We start from the raw sequence: 19,740 nt of genomic DNA, 5'->3' as shown, positions 1-19,740 counted from the left end.
GGCTGGAGAGGCTTCAGCCCCAGCTCTGCTGTGCCAGGGGAAGGGCTGAGGTTTCAGCAGAGCCGAGCACACGAATCCCATGCAGCCAGGTGAACGTTAATCCCATTGCAGAGTGAGCAACCTTCCCTTTACACTGCTCAATATAAGACCTGGGGGTCAGTGTGGCTACAGCTTTCTATGAAGTCAGGGTCTTCTAATTTATCTCAGATGCTTTTTTTTCTCTTTTCCCCAGCAACTCCCCATTTATTAAAGTATTCTACAAACTTTCCTGCTACATAGGATAAGTTTGTTCTTAACACAGTAGCATCACTTTATTATCCTCATTTTCAAGGCCTCGAGCACCAACAGTTGTGCTGAATGAAGCATTAACATCCTTAGGAATGCTTTAAGAGCCCCTAAAATCTTTTCCCCACAAAAACCCAAGCAGGTGCCTGTACAAAACTGAAGCAAGCTGAAAAGATTTTTTTTTACAATTCTTGCAAAGTTGCTCAAAATGTCTCATTTTAGCAGCAATGACTGTGAAACTCCTGGCTAAGCCTGACTTGGTATTTTAGGTGGGAGGAGCCTTCTACACTCACAGTGGTCCCAGAGGGGCAGCCAGATTGGTGCCTGCAGTTTTGCACTGATCTCCTGAAGCAGACACCGGCTCAGTCCCCCTTCCCACTGCGTTGTTGTATTAATGAACAGGCACTTGAATATAAAAGACAAAAAAAAAAACAACAAAAAAACCCAAACACACACACACGCCATAAAATATGCACAAAAATTGCATTTCATCATGACAGAAAATACTTAATTTCAAGTCATTGCAGTGCTTTCTTTGGGTTTCTGGGTTGCTATTGGCATATGTTAAAAAGATGTGGTAATTAACAATCCTCCAAGTGAGCACAGCAAGTCCAGGAACACCAGAGCTAAGATTTCACTTGTATATCACCATGACAAAAGTAAGTTGATGGCTTCAAGTACTTAAGACACAACCAAAAGCCTGCCCTAGAATAATGTCATTCGCTGGTGGAGAAACTTTGAGAAGAAAACATTCTGCATCCTTTGGGAAGAGTTTCAACTCACCTTGGACCACACTTCCATAAATGGTTAGCAGGCTGCACAGGGGGCAGAGCTGAGGGTATTTGCCCTTTGTAACTCGTCGATGATACAATGCACTCCTGCTCTTAAGGCACTCCAATTAATGTTGCACAGAACCGTGAACCAGCAGCGCTCTTACCCAACACTTTTCACCCAAACCTCTCATAAGTAATTTTGCATGGGAGGTAGCAGTTATTAACTTTACGAAATACAAATACACCTGGGGAAAGGTGAACTCATTTGTCAGGGGTGTTCAGACCTGCGGCAGAGCTGAAACAGAAAACAGGTTGCCCAAATGTCAGTTCAGTAAATACTCCATCCAAGAGGTGACAGCCTTTGCAAGCATTCCGTTTTTATTGGCCAGATAATAATAATAAAAAAAAAAAAAAAAAGTCTGATGTTTCCATCACAAATGGGAATATTTCTGTCAAACTGAGGTTTTGCCAACATCAAGAGAGTCCCGTTAACAAAAGCATCCCTTTAATTTCAGGCGTTTCTTTCAAAATTGTTCTTAAAAAAATAAGATACGTAGTCCTACATGTAAACTTCATTATTGCCGAGCACCGCCAGCGTCACTTGTCCTTGTCACTCGTCCTTGCCGTCCTCTTTGGAGTTCCTCTGCAGGACGGGGCTGAGTTTGGTTTGCAGAACAGCTGCGAGTTTTTTGGAGGTTTTCTTCAGGAAGGCGCTGCCGGGGTGGACGCCGCTGACGTGCAGGTACAGGTCCTCCTGCGTGGGGCCCGTGTAGCCGCAGTCCTCGCACACGTACAGCTTGTCCCTCCTCTGCTTGTAGGCGTACTGCTGCTGCACGCCGTGGATCTTCTTCAGGTGCGACTCCAGCGAGCAGCGCTGCGTGAAGGCCTTGTTGCAAACCTCGCACTTGTAGGGACGAATGCCTGCAGCGGGGAAAGACAGCGGTTACTGCGGCAGCCACGGTCTCTGAAAAAGCCCTTCGCTCAGGATTTTGCTCCTAGGAAGCTAAGAAGCCGCGGAGAGAAAGGAAAACTTATTATCATTTCGTTTGCTTCTCCTGTGTCGTGCTCACGCATGGAACGTGTTTGTTTGGTTGGATTCTGGCGTGAGTTGTTTTCACTCATTGGCCAATCGGTGCCAGGCTGTGTCGGGACCCTGGAAAGAGTCACGAGTTTTCATTGCTATCTTTTTAACATTCAGTAAATATCCTTTCTGTATTCTTTAGTATAGTTTAGTATAGTATTCTATAATATAATATCATATCATAAAGTGATAAATTAGCCCTCTGAGAACATGGAGTCAGATGCATCATGCCTCCCTGCAAATACAATAGGTTACCTGTTGTGTCACCTGTTGTGTCACCTGTGTCTTTTTTCCTACAGCCCGCCAAGAGCAAGGCTCTGGCACATCAGCTGCTGAGATGGTATCCAGCAGCCCAAGGAGCTGCCTCTCTAAACAAAACCTCCTCCTTTCAGGCTATGGGTTTATATATTTACGCATAGAAAACCTAGGAATGTTATCCACAGCAGATGCTGAGGATAACAGATGCCCATCAGTGGTTTGGTCCTAAGGCAGCCATTATCAACTCCTGCAAAACTTGTTTTGGACCCCTGACTATTTGAAATCCTGTGATTAAGTAAAACTATCAGTTTCAGCTTTTATAATGAATGAAAACTTCTGTCTTGGTAGGATTTTAATTTTTCTCTTTTGGTTTAACGAGGCTTCAGCAAACAGCAGTGAATGTCCAGCGATCCCAAGTGCTTTCACACCATACAGCTTTGATGACTGAGATTACAAATTCTAGAGAAGTGCAGGAAGATGAAAGAAATAACTCTGTGTGTTTCCAGAGGAGGGAGAAGAAACTGGCTTGTGATTTGAAAGCCCGGACAACCAACACCACAAAAATCAATTTTACCACCAATCAACACTGATTTAACAACTCCCCCAGTGCTTAAAGAGCTGAGGATTTAGCAACACTTGAAAGAACCTAAACCAGCAGGAATTCTGCTTAGTAGACTAGATCAGTAAGCTTCCAAGCAAAGACCACCCTTAAAACTGATATTAGGAGTCACCTAAACCCCTCTTTTCCCCAGGGAAGGTGGAATGCCAGGGTCTGGTGAGCCTGGCAGAAGTGGGTAAACCAGATTGGTCTGCTCAGACAGTAGTAACTTTTTGATTGCATTAAGTTACCAGTCAGGACCTGATCCATCCACCAGAAATCCAAGCTAATTAGAAGTTCCAATAAGCAGCGTCTCAACTGCATTTTTGTTTAGTTAAAAGAGCTTATCCCAGTGCACCAGATCAAACTATCAAGACAGAAGTTTCCTAATGCCTGCCGCTGTGAAATTGCTTCATTTCCATTAAACTGCAATTGCAGAGAAAGCCCAAACCTTCATTAGAATTCACACACAAAAAGCAGTTTCGTGCTCATTTGAAGGCAATTTAAACCTCCACCATCCTTGGTGCCTCCTCCAGCACTCCACAGGCAGGAGCACAAGCACAGAAAGGGCAGTGCCAGGATGGCACAGCCCATTAGGGCTGTGGGAACCTCTTCATCACTTAGGAATCATTTTAAATCATTTAGGAATAATTTTAAATTATTCTGACCAGAGACCCTCTTGGATTTATTTTCTGACTCTCTGACGAGGGGACAGCTTGAAAAATCACTTCTTTTGGAAGCACTGACTCCCCGCTTCACCATACCCCAGTGGCAGCTCTCCTTCCCGCAAGAAAGCTTTGCAAACAAACCCAAACAGCCCAAAACATTGGCTCCAGGCAATGCCTTCCCACCCAAACAGGAGTCATTGGTTTTGGGGGCTCTACTACTAAGAAACAGGTCCTGCCTACCAACATCCTTGTGTCACTTCTAGCAGTTCACCTGGTTAATGGGGCTCTGCAGAGCAAGCCCAAATAATCTCCAGCTCCCATTGGGTGACCACACATCTGGAAAGATGGGATGTGCCCGTGAGGTGTGGTGGATGCACCTTTTGGATGCTCAACAGTGCAAAGTCAAAGCCTGCTGAGCACAGCCAGCCTGGCCCTCCAGGAAGCATTGCCCTTGGAGAGGACGGGGTTGATGTTTGTTTAAACCACTGCTTCCACCAAGGTAAAAAAAAAAAAGCCAATCAAACTGGCAACCTTCTCCTTGCTCCAGACTGGGGTAAGAACTTCTGGGAAAAGTGAGCTGGATTTGGGGCAACAGAAACACAACCACTGTGATTTGGGATGGACTCAGGAACTGACCCCACAGCAGAGCGGCCACAGACAGCACATCCTCCAGCCTGGGGGAGGCACAGCATGAACCACACTCTGGTTCCTCCAGACATTTCCAAAATCGAGCCAGAATCCCATCCTGATGGGATGAAAGCATCCAAGAATGAAAGCATTCGAGATTTTCCTGCTGGGTAAAACCTTCACAGTCTCCTTGCAATCAAGTGGGGGACTTCATGTGCACAGTTTGGGACTCAGGCATCTCTGGCCAGCTTGGATTCAGGGGTTAAAACAAATTCTGTGCAGTGGTTTCCTTCCTTCCAGGGGTAGCAGCCCTTATCCAGCTACATCCATCAACACAAGGGTTTAGGCTTTGAGCACCTTTCTTGCTCCTGCACTCAGCTGATACCCTGGATGGAGAAGGGAAGTCCTCCCTGGTGCCAGAGAGTTGTTTTATGTGCTGCCTTCACTAGTCACGCCTCCAGCTGCTCCAGGTCCCTCAAAAACCATCCTGCACAGCAATCAGCTGGGAAGCCTCTCAACAGCAAAATCCCCAGGAAACTGCTGCTCGTTGCCTCTAGAGGGCAAAGCGTTTTCATGGAGCTCCTGCCTCCACTCCGGGATAACTGCAGTGATTTGCTGTCCCGGGCTGGTTATCCATCCCAGGCAGGTTATCTGGGGGGTTATCCCAGCCTCGCTGCCCCAGGCATGGCAGCACGGGGCTGTGTCCACACGAGGTGTGGATGGCAGGTCCTGCACCCTCACTGCTTCCCACGGATTGCAATAGTTCTCCTCAGATTTCATCATTCCCAGGACTTTTCTCCGTCCACACTATGTCTTCTCCTATTCTCCACTGCATCCCCACTATTTTTGGCAAATGTTGCTAACCAGGGCTTCGTGTTACGATCTCACCAGGTTACCCCCCCCCCTTGTCCTTGTTCCATCCCACCCCTTCTCCCCGGAGCCTCCCACGGGTCCCCAGGGAAGACATTCTCACCAGTATGGGTCCGGACATGCCTCTTCAGATCAAAGGTGTCGTTGAAGCCTTTTCCACAGAAGGTGCACAAGTGTCTCTTCACCTGGCTGTGGCACTTGATGTGACGGTTGAGCATCCTCTGCAGGCGAAAGCCTTTGCCACACAGCTCGCAGCTATGCAGGGCAGCGTCGTTGCAGGTGCCAGTGGTGAACTGGGGAGTGGGAGAGGACTGCGTGAGCATTGGGATGAACCAAGAGAAGGAATAAAGCAAAACAAGCAGGGCTTGTGGCATTATAAAAAAAAAAGGGTGGGGGGGATATATTAAAAATGAAAAGTGAAAGCATTCAAGATTTTCCTGCTGGGTGAAACCTTTACAGTCTCCTTGCAATCAAGTGGGGGACTTCATGTGCACAGTTTGGGACTCAGGCATCTCTGGCCAGCTTGGATTCAGGGGTTAAAACAAATTCTGTGCAGTGGTTTCCTTCCTTCCAGGGGTAGCAGCCCTTATCCAGCTACATCCATCAACACAAGGGTTTAGGCTTTGAGCACCTTTCTGTGGGACCACACATATGCTTGCTCCTGCACTCAGCTGGTACCCTGGATGGAGAAGGGAAGTCCTCCCTGGTGCCAGAGAGTTGTTTTATGTGCTGCCTTCACTAGTCACGCCTCCAGCTGCTCCAGGTCCCTCAAAAACCAGCCGGCAGTGATAAAAAAGGTGGTTTTGGAGAGATAAACCCAAGGCACGTTGTGCTGACTCAGCACAGACTGAAACAATGGCTCTAATCTTGCCCCGTTGGTGTCCCAGTCTCGTTAATTAACAGCAAAGTGACATTAGGGGGTAATCGCATTCCCACTCCTGGCACCAAAAGCATTGTGCCATCACCATGACATAACTTGACTAAAGAAGACACTGATGATTCAGCTCCTGGGAAGATCATTCTTCAGAGGGAAGGCTTAATGTCTGGAAAATGTAAATACTGCGCCGCTGGTTTAATTATTCCTGGTGGAGCACACGGACATGCCCCCTGTTAGACGCCAGGGATGAGGGAAAGCCAGCAGAGCAGACAGGAGCACGTGCACACATCCATCGGCTGGAAAACCCAGCTCTGCTGAAAGGTTTTGCTGTGACAGTCACAAACAGCCCGGGTTAAATTATACAAAGGAGGTTAAAGTCAAACAGCAGCAGGGCGGGCTTTTCACAAAGACAGGAATACGTCTGGGGCTTCTTTTTCCTGAAGAGCCAGTTATTTTTCCCGGTCCTCCTCCTCTGCTTACTACTGAAGCAACGCTACTCGAAATTGTAAAGAGAGATTTAAAAAAAAACCAAAACCGGCAGCTGTGAAACCACGAGGTGTGAAACTGGAGGGGGAGCCATCTGGGAAGAATCTGTTGGGCAACAAGGCTATGACTCCACCTCAAGCAGCTGCATATAATCGGGGTGAAACCTAATCATGAGACTTCAGAACACGGTGACTGAAAAGCTGTCAGCCCGGCACAGACAATGGCAATTTTTACAGCTCCATCCAGCAAAGCAGCAGCCAGGGTTTAACGAGGTGTTAACTACCAGTGGTAAACACATCTCCTGCCTAGCGCTGGGGTGGCCTGGCTCTGCCTCTGCTGAGGGGACCCTGGATGCTCAGAGAGAGACGTGGCACTGTCCGGGAACTCCCTCGGTGTTGACTTCTCAGGTACCACGAGGACCTGAGGCACCGTGAGCAATTTGCCTTCTCCCAGCCTTGGGAGGGAAATCACTGCGCGGCTCTGCTGGCTCTGCCCAGGGAGCAGCCAGGCAGCCAGAGCTCCTGCCCTTGCAGCAGAGAGGCTCCTCAGCACAGAGTCATTCCACCCAAGCCCGCGGGTCCACCTCAAGGTGGCAATGGTCCTTCACAGCTGTGGAGGGGAACCCTTAGCTGCTTTCTTGATAGGTCGTGGTGGTGGGGAGCAGCATGAAGGGTCACCCCAGCCCCTCCTTGGTGAAGGCTTGAGTGCAGCCTAGAAGGCAGCTTTTAAGGAGGCCCCACGCTAAGGAACAAGATCCACCCACGCACCGTGGGGCATGACTCCTAGCTGCCAGGGCTGGTCCTTCCTGGCTGGGTTCAGAGCTCCTGCGGGACCCGAGCCAAGCAGGTCAGGGGCAGCACATCCCAGGCAAGGGTAAGAGAAGGCAAAGGGCACTGGAAGATTATGGCACATCGCTTACGAGGCTTTCCCAGCCGCCGCCATCCTACAGCCGGCTGCCCTCACACACCTCGGTGCTCGGGACAGGTGCTGTCACCACTTGCACAGAGAGCCCGAGGGACTGTTGTCCCCTGGTGTCCCGGGGCAGCAGCCAGGCCTTGACCTTGAACGGGGGTCACCCCATTGCCAGAGAAGAGATGGTTGGGGCGTGGGCGGTTACCTTGATTTTTGACCTGACCATGGGCCGCTTGACGGCCAGGTCCAGCAGCATCCCCCCGCCCGCGCCCAGCTCGCCGGGGGCAGCCTGCGGCGTCGGGGGGTCGCTGGGCTCGGCGTCCCGGGTCCCGCTGCTGCCGCTGCTCTCCAGGCTGCAGCTGTCTTCGTAGCCCAGCAGCACGCAGCCGATCCCGCCTGCAACGGGGTGGGGATGCGATAAAGCGGGGGGACCCCGGAGCCGCGGGCAGGGCAGGGGAGGGAGGCGGCGGGCGGGAGCCGGCGGGCCCCGGTGTTTAACCTGCGGGCGGGCCGCTGGCGGCGGGGGAGGATCCCCGGCTCACGCTGCAATCGGAAACTCAAACACGAACGGTCCCAAAGTTCAAACAAGCCAGCTCCGCCGCCTTCCCGTTATACCCCGGGCAAGGGCAGGAGGAGCGGGAGGAGGAGGAGAGGGGGAGGCCAGGAGTGCATCACCCACCCCCCCGCCCCCGCCCTGGGTCCTTCCTTCTCCTCCCCCAGCCACCATTCTCATGCAAACGAGGTTTCCCACCTTCCTGGACACACACGGACACACACACACATTCCCCCCCAGACCCGCTCCCCGCCCCGCCATTCCCGGGGGCTCCCCGGGGTGGGAGACGCTGCCCGGCGGGGCTGGCACCCCTGCCGCTGCCCGGGCACTTTTCCCCCGAGCCTCGTCCCTGTCCCCTCCACCGCGTCTCGCACAGCTCTCTCTAAGCCGCCGCCCGCCCCCTCGGGGCTCCCCCGGCCAGGCAAATCCCCCTCCCCAAGTCGCCCCCTCCGCGGACCGCGGGGACCCCGCTCCCTCCGTCCCTCCCGGCGGCGCCCGGCGCGGGGCGGCGGCCGCCGGCGCCGTACCTGGGATGTAGGTGTCGGCTCTCTCCTCGTCGGGCAGCCCATCCCAGCTGCGCACGGCCGGCTGCGGGCTCCGGCGCTTCACCAGGAAGGCTCTGGGCATGGCGAGGGCAGGGGGCACGGCTGGGCACGGAGCGGAGCGGCCGCTTCAGCCCCGCCGCCCGCCCGCAGCCCGACGGGGCGCGGGCGCTGCGCTGCCGTCCGGGGGAGCGGGACCGCACGCACCGGGCAGAGCCGCTGAGGCGCGGGGAGGGGAAGGGGAGGGGAGGAGAGGGGAGAGGGTGGGGGGGGGGGGAGGAAAGTTTCATAAGGTGGAATAGAAAAATGCACCAGGAAACTTGGGAAGGAGCATGCGTGCTGCAAACATAACGGTGTCAACAAGTCTGCTTACCTGTCCGACCGGTTGGAGCAGCTGAGCTTTGTTCCAGCCCTTCCTAAGGCATGAATGTTTGCAAAAGAATTTAACGTCTGAAAATTAAAAAAAAAAAAAAAAAAAAGAAAAAAAAACCAACAGAAACACAACCCAACAAAAGCCAAACCAAACCAAAAACCCAACCGAGGACGGAGCCCCGCCGCTGCTGCCTGCCCGCAGCCCGCCGGCCGAGCCCCCGCCGGGCCGGACCCGCTGCCCCTCTCTCCGCCGCCGCACCGGGATGCCCTGCCGGGAACGGGGGCCGGGGTTGCTCCCCGTTCCCACGGGGGGCCGAGCAGAGAGCCCCCCGGGACTGCCTGTCGAGGGGAAGGCTTGCCGAGGCGCCGGGAAAGAGGCCGAGCTGTCCTCGGGGCAGCAGCAGGAAGAGAAAGTTCTTATTACTTTTCTTAACGACTAGCCTTTCTTCTGTTCAGAAAGAAAAAAAAAAAAAAGAAAAGAAAAAATAAATTTATTCTTTTTCAGTCATTGATTTAAAATTCAAAACGTGTCACAGCCTTTTCTCTCTCCCCTCCTTTTTTTTTTTTTTTTTTTTTCCTTTTATTTGCCTCTTGTCGTCTTCCCCCTCTTCCCAAAGTGGAAATGAAACAAAGACAAGAGGTTAGGGTATTGGGGAAGGAAGCAAAAGAAACAGAAGAAAACCCACAAGAAGTCTGCGAGCAGCGCAGAGCCCGGCACGGCCTTGGTGTTTAACAACATTCAGGGATTCCTCCTCCCGTCTCCCGCTCAATCTGCTTTTTTATTGAAAAAAATAAAGTGGTGGAAACGCACTTGGTGCCTCCGTCCCCACGCTCATCCCGGCGGCAGAGGCGGCACCGGGCTGGGGCAGTTGCGGGAATGAGCGCCGGGAGCCGTTTCCCCACACGAAGGAAGAGGCCTTTCGAACGCAGTCGCTCCTCCCTGGGGGAGCCGCTTTCCTCCCACAGGGCAGAGCACAGACCAGGGGAATTGATGGGAGTTTCATTGCCGGTTTCATTGAGACCAAGATTTAACTTCAGGGGCTGGACCGGGAGCCTCTGAAAGGAACACGCCTTCAAAGATCAGGGCCAGATGAAAGAGCTCTGCTGGATGCAATGTCCCCGTTAGTCTCCTGGAGCCCCTGGGGCACAGCTCCAGCCCCACATCAGGTGATGCACTGTCAGAGAGCTCCTCCAGCAGTCCGTATTTCCACCAGGGTATCCCAGCACCTACTTGCTCCCCCTACTCCTGTGGGGAGTTTACAGTTTCCACAGGTACCAGGTGGGAAGCCACCTCAGCATGGCTTCGGGCAATACCTCAGCGAGACCGCACATAAAACCTTCCCTTTCTCTCTTTCAGGCTATGTAATTTCTCTGTTATGTCTGAGATTTTGCTCCAGGACAAAATACAGCTATGTGGGGCTTAATTGATTTTTTTTTTTTTTCCCAGCGCTTTCAACTTGAGGTTTCTTTTATTTTAACGACTCCTTGTCTTTTAAGCCGAAAGAGGTAGCAAATGACATTAATCAGAGCGCTCCCAAGCCAAGAGCTTGCTGAGGCGACTTCACTGTCATCTGGGCTTTCTCAAATCCTGCTTTGAGGTTCTCACCTAATGAGGTCCTGGAGCACACACTTCACTTCCACTGGGTGCTCCAAGTCAGACGTGCAGTTACAAGCATGGCTGAATCAGGAATAATAACAGTAACAACAACAACAACAACAACAACAACAACAACAACAACAACAACAACAATAATAATAATAATAATAGTAATAATATCAGCAGCAGCTCTGGAGCCTTGACATGAGTGGTCAGGGCTGAGGTGTGCCCAGCACCACAGGAGACACAGAGTGGAGAGAAAGTCCTGCAGCCTCTGGCAAGGCAAGAGGAGCTGGGTGGAGAGGCACCAGCTCCATGAAGGAGAGCATTCCAGTGGCAGTGGGCTGCCTACGTGCTGAGCCACCAGGTGGAAATGCAGAGTGTTGATGGTTGGTGTTGCTTGGCCAGAGCCCATAGGAAAACCATCCTGCCTTTCCTACAATACCATCCCTTGGTATTTTCTATCCTGGAGGAGCCTGAGGAGCGTTCTCACAGCATGACCCCACCAACAGCACTGCAGGCAGGCACACGCAGCACCATGGAATGGGATCTTTGGGGATCCTTGTCACCAGCAAGGCAGCCCACAGACACATCCCTGGATGGCCATGTCCTTCTCCATGCTCCCACTGGAGCAATGCTGCATGTACAGCTCCAACACCGTAATTAAACTCGATAAATAGTGATGCTAATGAGGTAATGGCACAAACATTTCTGTAGGATCTTGTATAATTTTCAGCATTACTTGGGTGTGGGAGAAAATCTAGCACCTTAAATTAATATTTCGGGTGTAAATCAAATTAAATGTACAAAATGCCCCGTAGGGTCAAAGCACAGTGGGACCCACCCTTATGGATTTGACTATTTGAAACACTAAAATGTGTTTCATTTCACTCAGATCACTGGGGAGTGAGGAGGGAGAGACGGGATCAAAGAAAGAACCAGCCCTGTGTCACTGTCTCAATCACATCCCGCCCCTTCCCAGACTAACCCTGTGTGGGATTGGATTGGAGGCCATGTGCAAGGTGCAGGGGGACTCATCCCCCCCATTCTGGAGGACCCCATGTCACTGCCAGCATCACCTTACTAATGTGGCACCCAGGAGGGAGTGGGGACAGCGTGCCTGGGGGCAAGGACCTGGCTGTGGGGAGCAAGGGAAGGAGCTGGGCTTGAGAAGAGCCCAGGAAAGGAGGTGTAAGGAAGGCACTGCTCAGGGGACAACAGCTCAGTTTGATCTGCGAACAGGGAATATTTCAGCTGTGATCGCAGGGAGCCCTGTCTGTTCTCCTTCTTTTCACCACAATCAGCAGGATGAGGCTGCAAAGGGACATGGCCTGGGCAGGGATGAGGGTTTGATCGCACAGCCTGCCAGAGCTGAGCGTTGCTGAGAGGCACAGTCACCCAGCAGTGCCAGGGCAATGCCTTCAGCATGGAATCCAGCAAAGGGACCTCCCTGCTCAACCCCCAATGGCATTTTGTCCCCAGCCATCACCCCTCTGGCATGGGAATGGAGAGAATCCAGCAGGTCCACTGGCTGGTGGTACTCTGCCCTGCAGTCACTCAGGACCCCTTTTCTGGCCGTTTCTCATTATTTGGAGCTCAATCAGACCAGACAGAGACGAGAACCTGGCTGGTACAGCAGCTTGGCTATGCAACCTTTGGTTTCTGGCTCCCAGCAGAACTCAGGTGAGGAGATTTATACAAGTTTACTGACCATGCAGGAGAGGCCACAGCTTCATACCCTTAATGAACTTTCATTTTCAGGGTCTGTAGGGTTCTTTACACCAGGGCTGGGACACCTGGGCTGCTGCAAGTCACCCAAAAACCCAGCTGACACCCCCTTGGCTGGTGAGCCCTCACACCGCCCTCAAGATGTATTTTGGGAGAGATGGGGAAGAGTCTGAGTGCAAAGCACTGCCCAGACCTCTGCAGGACACACCCTGGTGTGACATCAATTCCCAGAAACGCCCCGAGGCGGGATGGTGAGCACAAAGCCCAGTGCAGCACCCAGGAGTGGGCACTGCCGGGCCACCAGGAGCCCTGGGCTCACAGAGAGACGTTCACAGAACGTTCAACCGAGGCAAGATTAGAGCAAGGGAAAGTATCTCCTGTGCAGCCTTTTCCAGCCTCCTGCCTTCTTGCATTACCCAGTGGAGGTCAAGCATGCCATAGGGTCTTTCAGGCAGGATTGCGAGGACCTCTGAGGACCGTGTCTTGTAAGCCCACAGAAAAGCACAAAACCCTCTCCTCGGACACTTGCTGCTCCCAGCCCCGGCTCTCCTTCCACCTGGCTGTCTCTGCATGTGTCTGCGAGGAGCCGAGGCGCTGCCGGGGATGCTGCGCTCCTGCCCGCGGCAGCGGGGGTGACTCAGCCGGGTTTCGGCAGCCGCCCGCCCGCACCGCGCCTCGCCCGAGGGGCTGCTCCTGTCTCCGAGGGCAGGTTCCCAGCCCAAGCACGGCGCCGTGCTCACGGCCTTTGGGTGAACACCGGCCCCGGCGGAGGGCAGGGGGATGTGAGCGCTGCTGGAGCGGGCAGAGCAAAGCTACTGCCCCGGTCACCCTCTGCGCTGCCAGCTCTGGGGCCTGGCCACTGGAAAGCGCTGCTTCCAAGCCAGGTTTTGGCAGCTCTCCTGCTTAGATGAGGAAACACTTCACCGCAGCGGCAGGAGCCAGGGTGGCTCCGCGCCAGCATTATCTTGGAAGGAGGGAGCAGTGGCTCTGCAGGCTGCCCCAGTTTGGAGGGCGATCTGCTTTCCTTGACTGAGCAGGGAGGGATGGAGAAGGTGCCAGCTGGGGGGAGATGCCTCCCCAGGCTGCGGCAGAACCTGCCCTGCCTGTGCTTCCCTGCCGCGTTTCAAAGCACCCCACCAGGCTGACTCACCGGGCTCCTGTCTCCCTGCCTCCCACGGCCCCTGCCACTCCCGGCGTCTCCCTGTCTTTCTCGACCTATGGCTCCACTTCCTTCCCACTCTCCCCAGCGGCTCAGCCCTGTCTCTCTGGCCACCCAGTCACTGTGGCTCTGCTTCCTCGGGGCACCCAGCATCACCACAGTTTCCCACCAAGCCTACGGGTCCCACTCCCTGTGGAAACAGCCCACCGTGAGGTCTGAGGTGGGTGTTGGACTGCAGCATCCCCTGAGCATCCTCCCCACTGGTATCCATGGCCCTGTGCTTGGGGGAAGGGGCTGCTGCAGGATCTTGTGTGCCTTACATGCCCTACACATGGTCCAGCACCAGCCTCGGAGGACAGAGACCCTCTTGGAGAGATGCCCACTCTCACAAGGTGGTCAGCAGAGCCCTGAGCTCTCAGACTGACATGGAAAAGTGATTGTGTGAGCATCTGTCTCTGGAGATCTCTGAAGCCCCTTGCCAGCTTTGCCTGCATTGTCTAGCTTGGGTGGTTTTTTCTTTGTTGCTTGGTTTCCCGCAATCCTACTGCCCAGTGTTTCCTCCCTGGGAACTCCAGTGTATTCCTACCAGCCTGATCCAGCAGCTGGAGGTTCCAAAGGCAGTGAAATCCCAGGAGTATCCCACAAGTAGCTAAATAGTGGACAGAAAGCTACTCCCTCAGAATGTTTCTGCTGTGCTTCGAAATACATCACCTTTTTTAGACACCAGCAAATCCCACACAGGCTCTAACTTCCAAAAACTTCCACACAAGTCAGAGCACCTCCACCCTCTTCCAGTAACCAGTCACTGCTGGTGGTGGCCCTCAGTGCCCTGTGTTTCTCTGGTGCTTCCACAAGAAACCAAACCCAATAGCTGTGTGAGCAGTGAAGAGATGTGGCAGCAGCCTCTCACCCTTCTTGCCCACTTGTTTGGATTTTGGATTCTCTCTGGGACGTCACAGGAAGCTTCAGCCAGGTGGGTTTGGCCACTTGAGCAGCTTCCCAATTCAGTCTCTGGAGGGGGCTGCTGGAATGCAGTGGAAAGGATACCACAGGTGGTCTGCTGACACCCCACTCCCTCGCTTTATCCTCGTGAGAGGCATTTTCCCTCCTTGCATTATGCTCGACTCATCATCACCACATCTCCCTGTTCCCATTTGGCTGCCCAACCTGAGTCTGCTTCCCATGCAGACGGGAGGTATTGCCCTGGAAAAAACACATTTTCGCTGGCACTGGGATGCACAGCACATCGGGATGCACTGCCACCAGGATGCACTGTTGTTGGGATGCACTGCACACCAGGATGCGCTCATGGAGGCTGAGAGCTCAAGGAAGGAATGCGAAGCCCATTAGCTGACTGGGATGACAAGCGTTTGTCGGGGTTTGGGAAGACAGGGGGAAAGCTCTCCGTGAAAAGCTGGTGGAAAAAAGCTGGATGAGCCACAACTGGGGGCTGACTCAGTCACTTTCCAGGTTCCTGAAAATAATGAGCGTGCCTTTGAACCCCGCGCTTCCCGCAGCTGGCACGGCGTGATAAGCTGTGCTTCCCCCCTCCCACAAGCCCTGCCATCTCTGCCATCCCCCGCCAAGCTCAAACCTCGGTGGTAGAAAATCCCCTGTCCCCTCCCCAAGGACAAATGGCACCTCTTGGGGCCCCCCAAGGCTTCCTCATTCCTGCGGGATGACGGCTGCCGTAAATCCCATTGTATGCGTAGGGAGTTCAAGCATTTCTTTACCATTTCAAAAAATCTCCAGGAGGGGCTAGAAGCTGTCCCTGCCATCCCTCTCCTTTTGCAGGATTATTAGAGTGAGAAAGAAGTGATGAGGGCAGAGAGGGTCAGCTGGAGGAAGGAGTAACTGTCCCCAGCTGGGTGCTCTGGGACAGTCCCATTGCTGCCACGCTGGCAGAGCACCCTGGCAGTGCAGCTCCCTGGGGTTTTGGCGGCAGGAGAAAGAGAAGATGGTTCTGCTGCACTTCTCTCAGCTCCTCCCCGACGAGGAAGACCACCAGGACAGCCTTGGCCACTGGCAGTGGTGATGCCAGCCTGGGCATAAAACGGCTCCAGGCAGGGCCAGGGGACAGGACAGGATGTCCCGAGTGCTGTGCAGGCACTGCCTTGTTAGAGATGCACCTTTCCTGCTCCTTGTCCTGGTGCCACGCGTGCAGGGGGAGGGAGGGCTGCCTCCAATGGGGATCCAGCGCTGCTGCTGGAGAGTCCCTGCCTGTCCCGCCGGTGCTACGGCAGAGCATGTGCTCTAACACGCCCAGGAGGAGCGAAACGCCGGCACACACACACACACACACACACCCCTGCTGTGGAATGGCCATGGCAGCGCAGTGGTGCCTCTTCCAGCTGGGCCCCTTTCCTTAAAGCTCCGGTTTGATCGCCGAGGGGGCTCAGAGCCGGCTGCAGCACCCATGGGTGCCTCTGGCTCCTCCACACACACCCACATGAGCCCTCCTCTCCCTGCTGCCTTCATGGCTGCAGCCCAAGAATCCCTTCTCCCTATGGGAGAGCCTTGGGAGGGTGTGAGCCGGGGATGCAGCTCACCCTGCTTTGGGGGCCAGGACCCCCCCACACCTTCCACCCCGCAAGCTGCAGCGTGACTGCAGAATTACCCTGCCAACACTTTGGGGCTCCGTGCACAAGGCTTTTGATCTCCCAGTGCCTTTTAGAACGATTTCTAGATTTCTTGTTCTGGGAAAGAACAAGCCCAGCCCTAAGCCAGCAAGCACCCCTGCCCTCAGTGCTCAGCAGTGTTGCCACCGTTCCTGCCTCCCGCCGGCCACGGGCAAGGGTCTGTGCAATTGCACCAATATAATTATTACGGGCTGGGATTACATCCTCTCCCTGCTGCCGAGCAGGCAGACTTTGGCCCTTGCCCGCATTTCATCCCCCTCTCAGGGGAGGCACTTGCAGGAGGGAGCCAGGCTGCACTCCCTGGGTCGGGTACCCTCTGCAGCACCCCAAAACGAGGGGCAGGGACCAACTGTGCCATGGAGAAAGCTGGGAGGGATATGGTGGAGAGGCAGCATCCAGACCCTCCTCCTCACTCCCTCATGCTGGTGATGCCAGGGAAGGAGGTTGGGGTTTCTGGAGGCCCCTTTTCCCCCTCTGGCCAGGGCAGTATGAGGTGTTGGCACCCGGGGGCAGCCCCACACCTTGGTTGATTGAGCTGGAGGTGACCCGCCGGTGTGCCCGGGGCTGGCTGCAATCACACCAGCCCGGCTATAAAACCAGCACAGCTCCAGCAGCGGCTGCCCGGAGCTCCTGCCCTCTTGGCTGGAAGGAGGAAGTGCACGGGGAATTCAAAATCCCAAGTAACTGTTTCACAGGCCGCCCTGTAAATGGAAGGAAAGTTTCAGTGCTCCTTGCTCTTAAAGAATTCTGCCATCTTCCCCCCTAATTTATCTTTACTCCATCATTCAAATCTCAGGACAATCAGATTTGCTTCCCTCCAGCTCCCTGGGAAGAGCTATCAGAGGGCCCTGGGGCTTGTCGGAATGGGAGGAGCAACAGAGTTCATCCAAATTGCTGGTGAGAACAGGTTCACAGAGCTTCTTTCTGTACAAGTGCTGAGGGGATGAGTTCCAAGGGCTTTCACTTCATTCATGCCCATCAAAAAATAAAACTCACCCAAGCCAGGCACACCTCCACCTGCCTGGAAAGGAGGCTGACCTGGTCAAAATAAAGCATTTTTAATACATACACTTCATTAATTAAAACTCCTTTTGGGGTTTCTGTGCACAGAAAAGCCTTTGAATTACAGAGAAGGGACACAAAAAGTTACACATTACAATTTTTCCTCTGCATAATGCACTTTTGATTACAAACAACACGACCCTGCCAGCAAATCCTACAGAAACATTTCCTGCAGGGCCAGGGTGGCTGCACCTGGACCATCAGTCCCTCCACCACCACAGGCAGGTCCATCCCTGTTGCGGAGGGATGGGAATAATTCCGTTTCTCGGAGGGGAAAAAGTATCACGGCGAGATAAAAGTGCCTACAACACAGCAATCAGTTCTTTCTGCTGCTATAATTAGCACTGCCATAAGGAGAAAAATCAATGCTAACAGCAGCCTTCTCCCCTCCTCAGCTCTGCCCCTACCCCGAGACCTCGGCAAAGCCGTGCAGGCACCCACACCCACACTCGTCAGCCACGCTCAGCTTCACAGGGCAAATGGAAGCTTGGCTCAGGCTGAATTCAGGTGCTGGGTTTTTTGTCTTCTTTGCCACTGAGGCAGGCGAGGCCCTGTGTCCCAGCGGAGAGCTCTGGGTGTGTGCAAAGTGCCCCGTGTGAGCACACACACACAAAACACACACACATATGCCCTGGGAGGGAGGGAGAGAGAGCTGCCTCTGCAAAGAGGGAAGGACAGCCAGCAGCTCACCAGAACGCTGGGGGGGAAACCGAGAAAGCTTTGTGAAAACATGCCTTTAGGATGGTTTTTGAAATTGTTGTTATTTTTTGTTAGTTTGCAGTTTGGTAAGAGAGGTTGGTTCCTCACATCACACAGGACAAACGGAGCAGGAGGGGGCTGTGGTTCAGGACCAAACCTGGAAATGGGCTGTGCTCGAACTTTCCTCCCTCCCTTTCCATATCTTGCAGGGGTTTCCTTAGGATTCAGTGCTTTCTCTTTTGCCACTAAGGCAAGCCACAAGTGAGCAGCCCGTTTTCTGGATTCTCTGGTGGCTAATACAGGCTTGAGCTGACACTGCCACCCCTTCTCCTCTCAGGATGCTACCCAGAGTGACCATCCATGACCCAAAGCCTGGCCAGAACTCCTCCTCATCCATCAGAACGGCTGGAACAGGGACATAAACATGGAAGTCCTACTGAGACAGGGCCTGCAATGCCGCCTTATCAAAGAGGGTGCCAAATGCCTGTGAAGGAGCGTGGAGGGTGGATGAGGCACACAGGGGTTGCACAAGCTGAATTTTCTTTGAAGTCCAGGATAAAAATGCCCCCTAAGGATGGGCTGCAGATGTATCCGAGATCATTATCCAGATCTGAGCTGTTTGCCCAGGGGGAAAAATGGCCTTGAGCTTTCCAGTCTCCTTCAGGGGTGACCCAGCCCTTTTCCGCTTGGCCCCACCTCCATGAGCGGCTGCGCCGCTATTCCCGGGTTCAGCAACGGAGGAACCTGGCACAGGAAAGGAGGGCACCAAAGCTCTGGGCATAGAAGAGCTTTCACCCTGATCCACCTCTCCCTCAGCTTAAGCCCATGCTCTGCCTCTCCGTTTGGGAGTCTCAGGAAAACAGGCACCAGGCTTGTGTTCACAGGGCTGAATTCTTCTCTCGTGTCCTTCTGCCCACCAGCGGGAAAACACCCCCCATTCGTGCACATCCCCTCTGAGCACTCCCACCTCCACCACACCACTTGCCTGCCCCTGCAGCCGGGCTCTGAGAAAGGAAAATGGGCTTTTAAACCGGACCTGCTGCTAATCTGGGCTTGGGAAAGGTCCCCTCTCACCCCAGAGCAAGGAAAGGGGGCAAAGCAGAAGAGCGGGGTCAGGGCAGGGGAGCTGAGCCCTTCAGCTCAGCCCTCGGGAGAACAGGAGGAGCAGGAACACCTGAACCACCAGGGCAGAAACTGAGGTTGTGAAAGCGCAGCCTGAATGCTCCCTGCTCCCTGGGGATTTTAGCTCCTCCAGGGATTAATGACAGGGCTGGGGCTGGGTAGAGGCACTCGGGGGAGCTGCACCCTTCCCCAGTGCCAAGGGTTCTGTGCTGGCTCCCATCCACCGGGCTCCTGGCTCGACCCCGTTCTTGGCACTCCAGTGGGCTTGGACCCCTTACAAGCACAAATGCACAAACCCTAATGAGAGTAAACACACCACCGTGAGCACAGCCATTAGACTCCACCGGAATATTATCATCCCCACTAATTTCACCTTTCACTTTAATCACGTTCATTCAGCAGAGAGATGAAAAAGATTATAATGAGGAGGGATTAGCCTGACGTGTGTTTGATTTCGCTCTTCCACTGCAGACAGGGAATCACTCTGTCTTCAGAGCACGGAAAACTGGCAAACACGAGGCCTTAAGGCCACACGCTGAACAATGAGAGCACACCAAACAACTGAAGAGCAGCTTTCTCCCGCTGCTTGTCCCATGCAATTCGGGATTCCTGGGCGAGGAGAGCGCAGAACTGGTGGTCTTCACCCGACAAAACCAGGAATGTTTCCTGCACGCACCAGAAACCTCCTTTTGTTGGCGTTAGCCGGCAGGAAGCTCCAGGGAACAGCCCCAGGAAACACGGGCACAGCTGGGCACCCAATCCCCAGCGGTGCTGAGGACACAAAGGCCGGTTTTTAGCGCCCACGGCAGAGTTTGTGGCCAGCAGGGCGCGA

General features: G+C 53.8%; 1 protein-coding gene across 3 annotated transcripts; it reads right to left on the bottom strand.

The window, feature by feature from the left end:
• Positions 1-296: 296 nt before the first annotated feature.
• Positions 297-8,925, bottom strand: OVOL2 (ovo like zinc finger 2). 3 transcript variants are annotated; one of them, XM_038134073.1, is made up of 5 exons: positions 8,904-8,925; positions 8,516-8,749; positions 7,641-7,831; positions 5,264-5,453; positions 297-1,979 (listed from the first exon to the last, which is right to left on the bottom strand). In XM_038134073.1, the coding sequence occupies exons 2-5, from the start codon at positions 8,613-8,615 to the stop codon at positions 1,669-1,671; spliced, it is 792 nt and encodes a 263-aa protein (XP_037990001.1). In that variant the 5' UTR covers positions 8,616-8,749; positions 8,904-8,925; the 3' UTR covers positions 297-1,668. The 3 variants fall into 3 exon arrangements, with proteins under 3 accessions (XP_037990001.1, XP_037990000.1, XP_037990002.1); XM_038134072.1 differs by lacking the exon at positions 8,904-8,925 and having other exon boundaries at positions 8,516-8,771; XM_038134074.1 differs by lacking the exons at positions 7,641-7,831; positions 8,904-8,925 and having other exon boundaries at positions 8,516-8,771.
• Between the last annotated feature and the right edge of the window lie 10,815 nt (positions 8,926-19,740).

This window comes from Motacilla alba, chromosome 3 (genome assembly GCF_015832195.1).
Source record: "Motacilla alba alba isolate MOTALB_02 chromosome 3, Motacilla_alba_V1.0_pri, whole genome shotgun sequence".
Taxonomy (NCBI): domain Eukaryota; kingdom Metazoa; phylum Chordata; class Aves; order Passeriformes; family Motacillidae; genus Motacilla; species Motacilla alba.
This window is presented reverse-complemented; position numbering and strand designations above follow the sequence as displayed.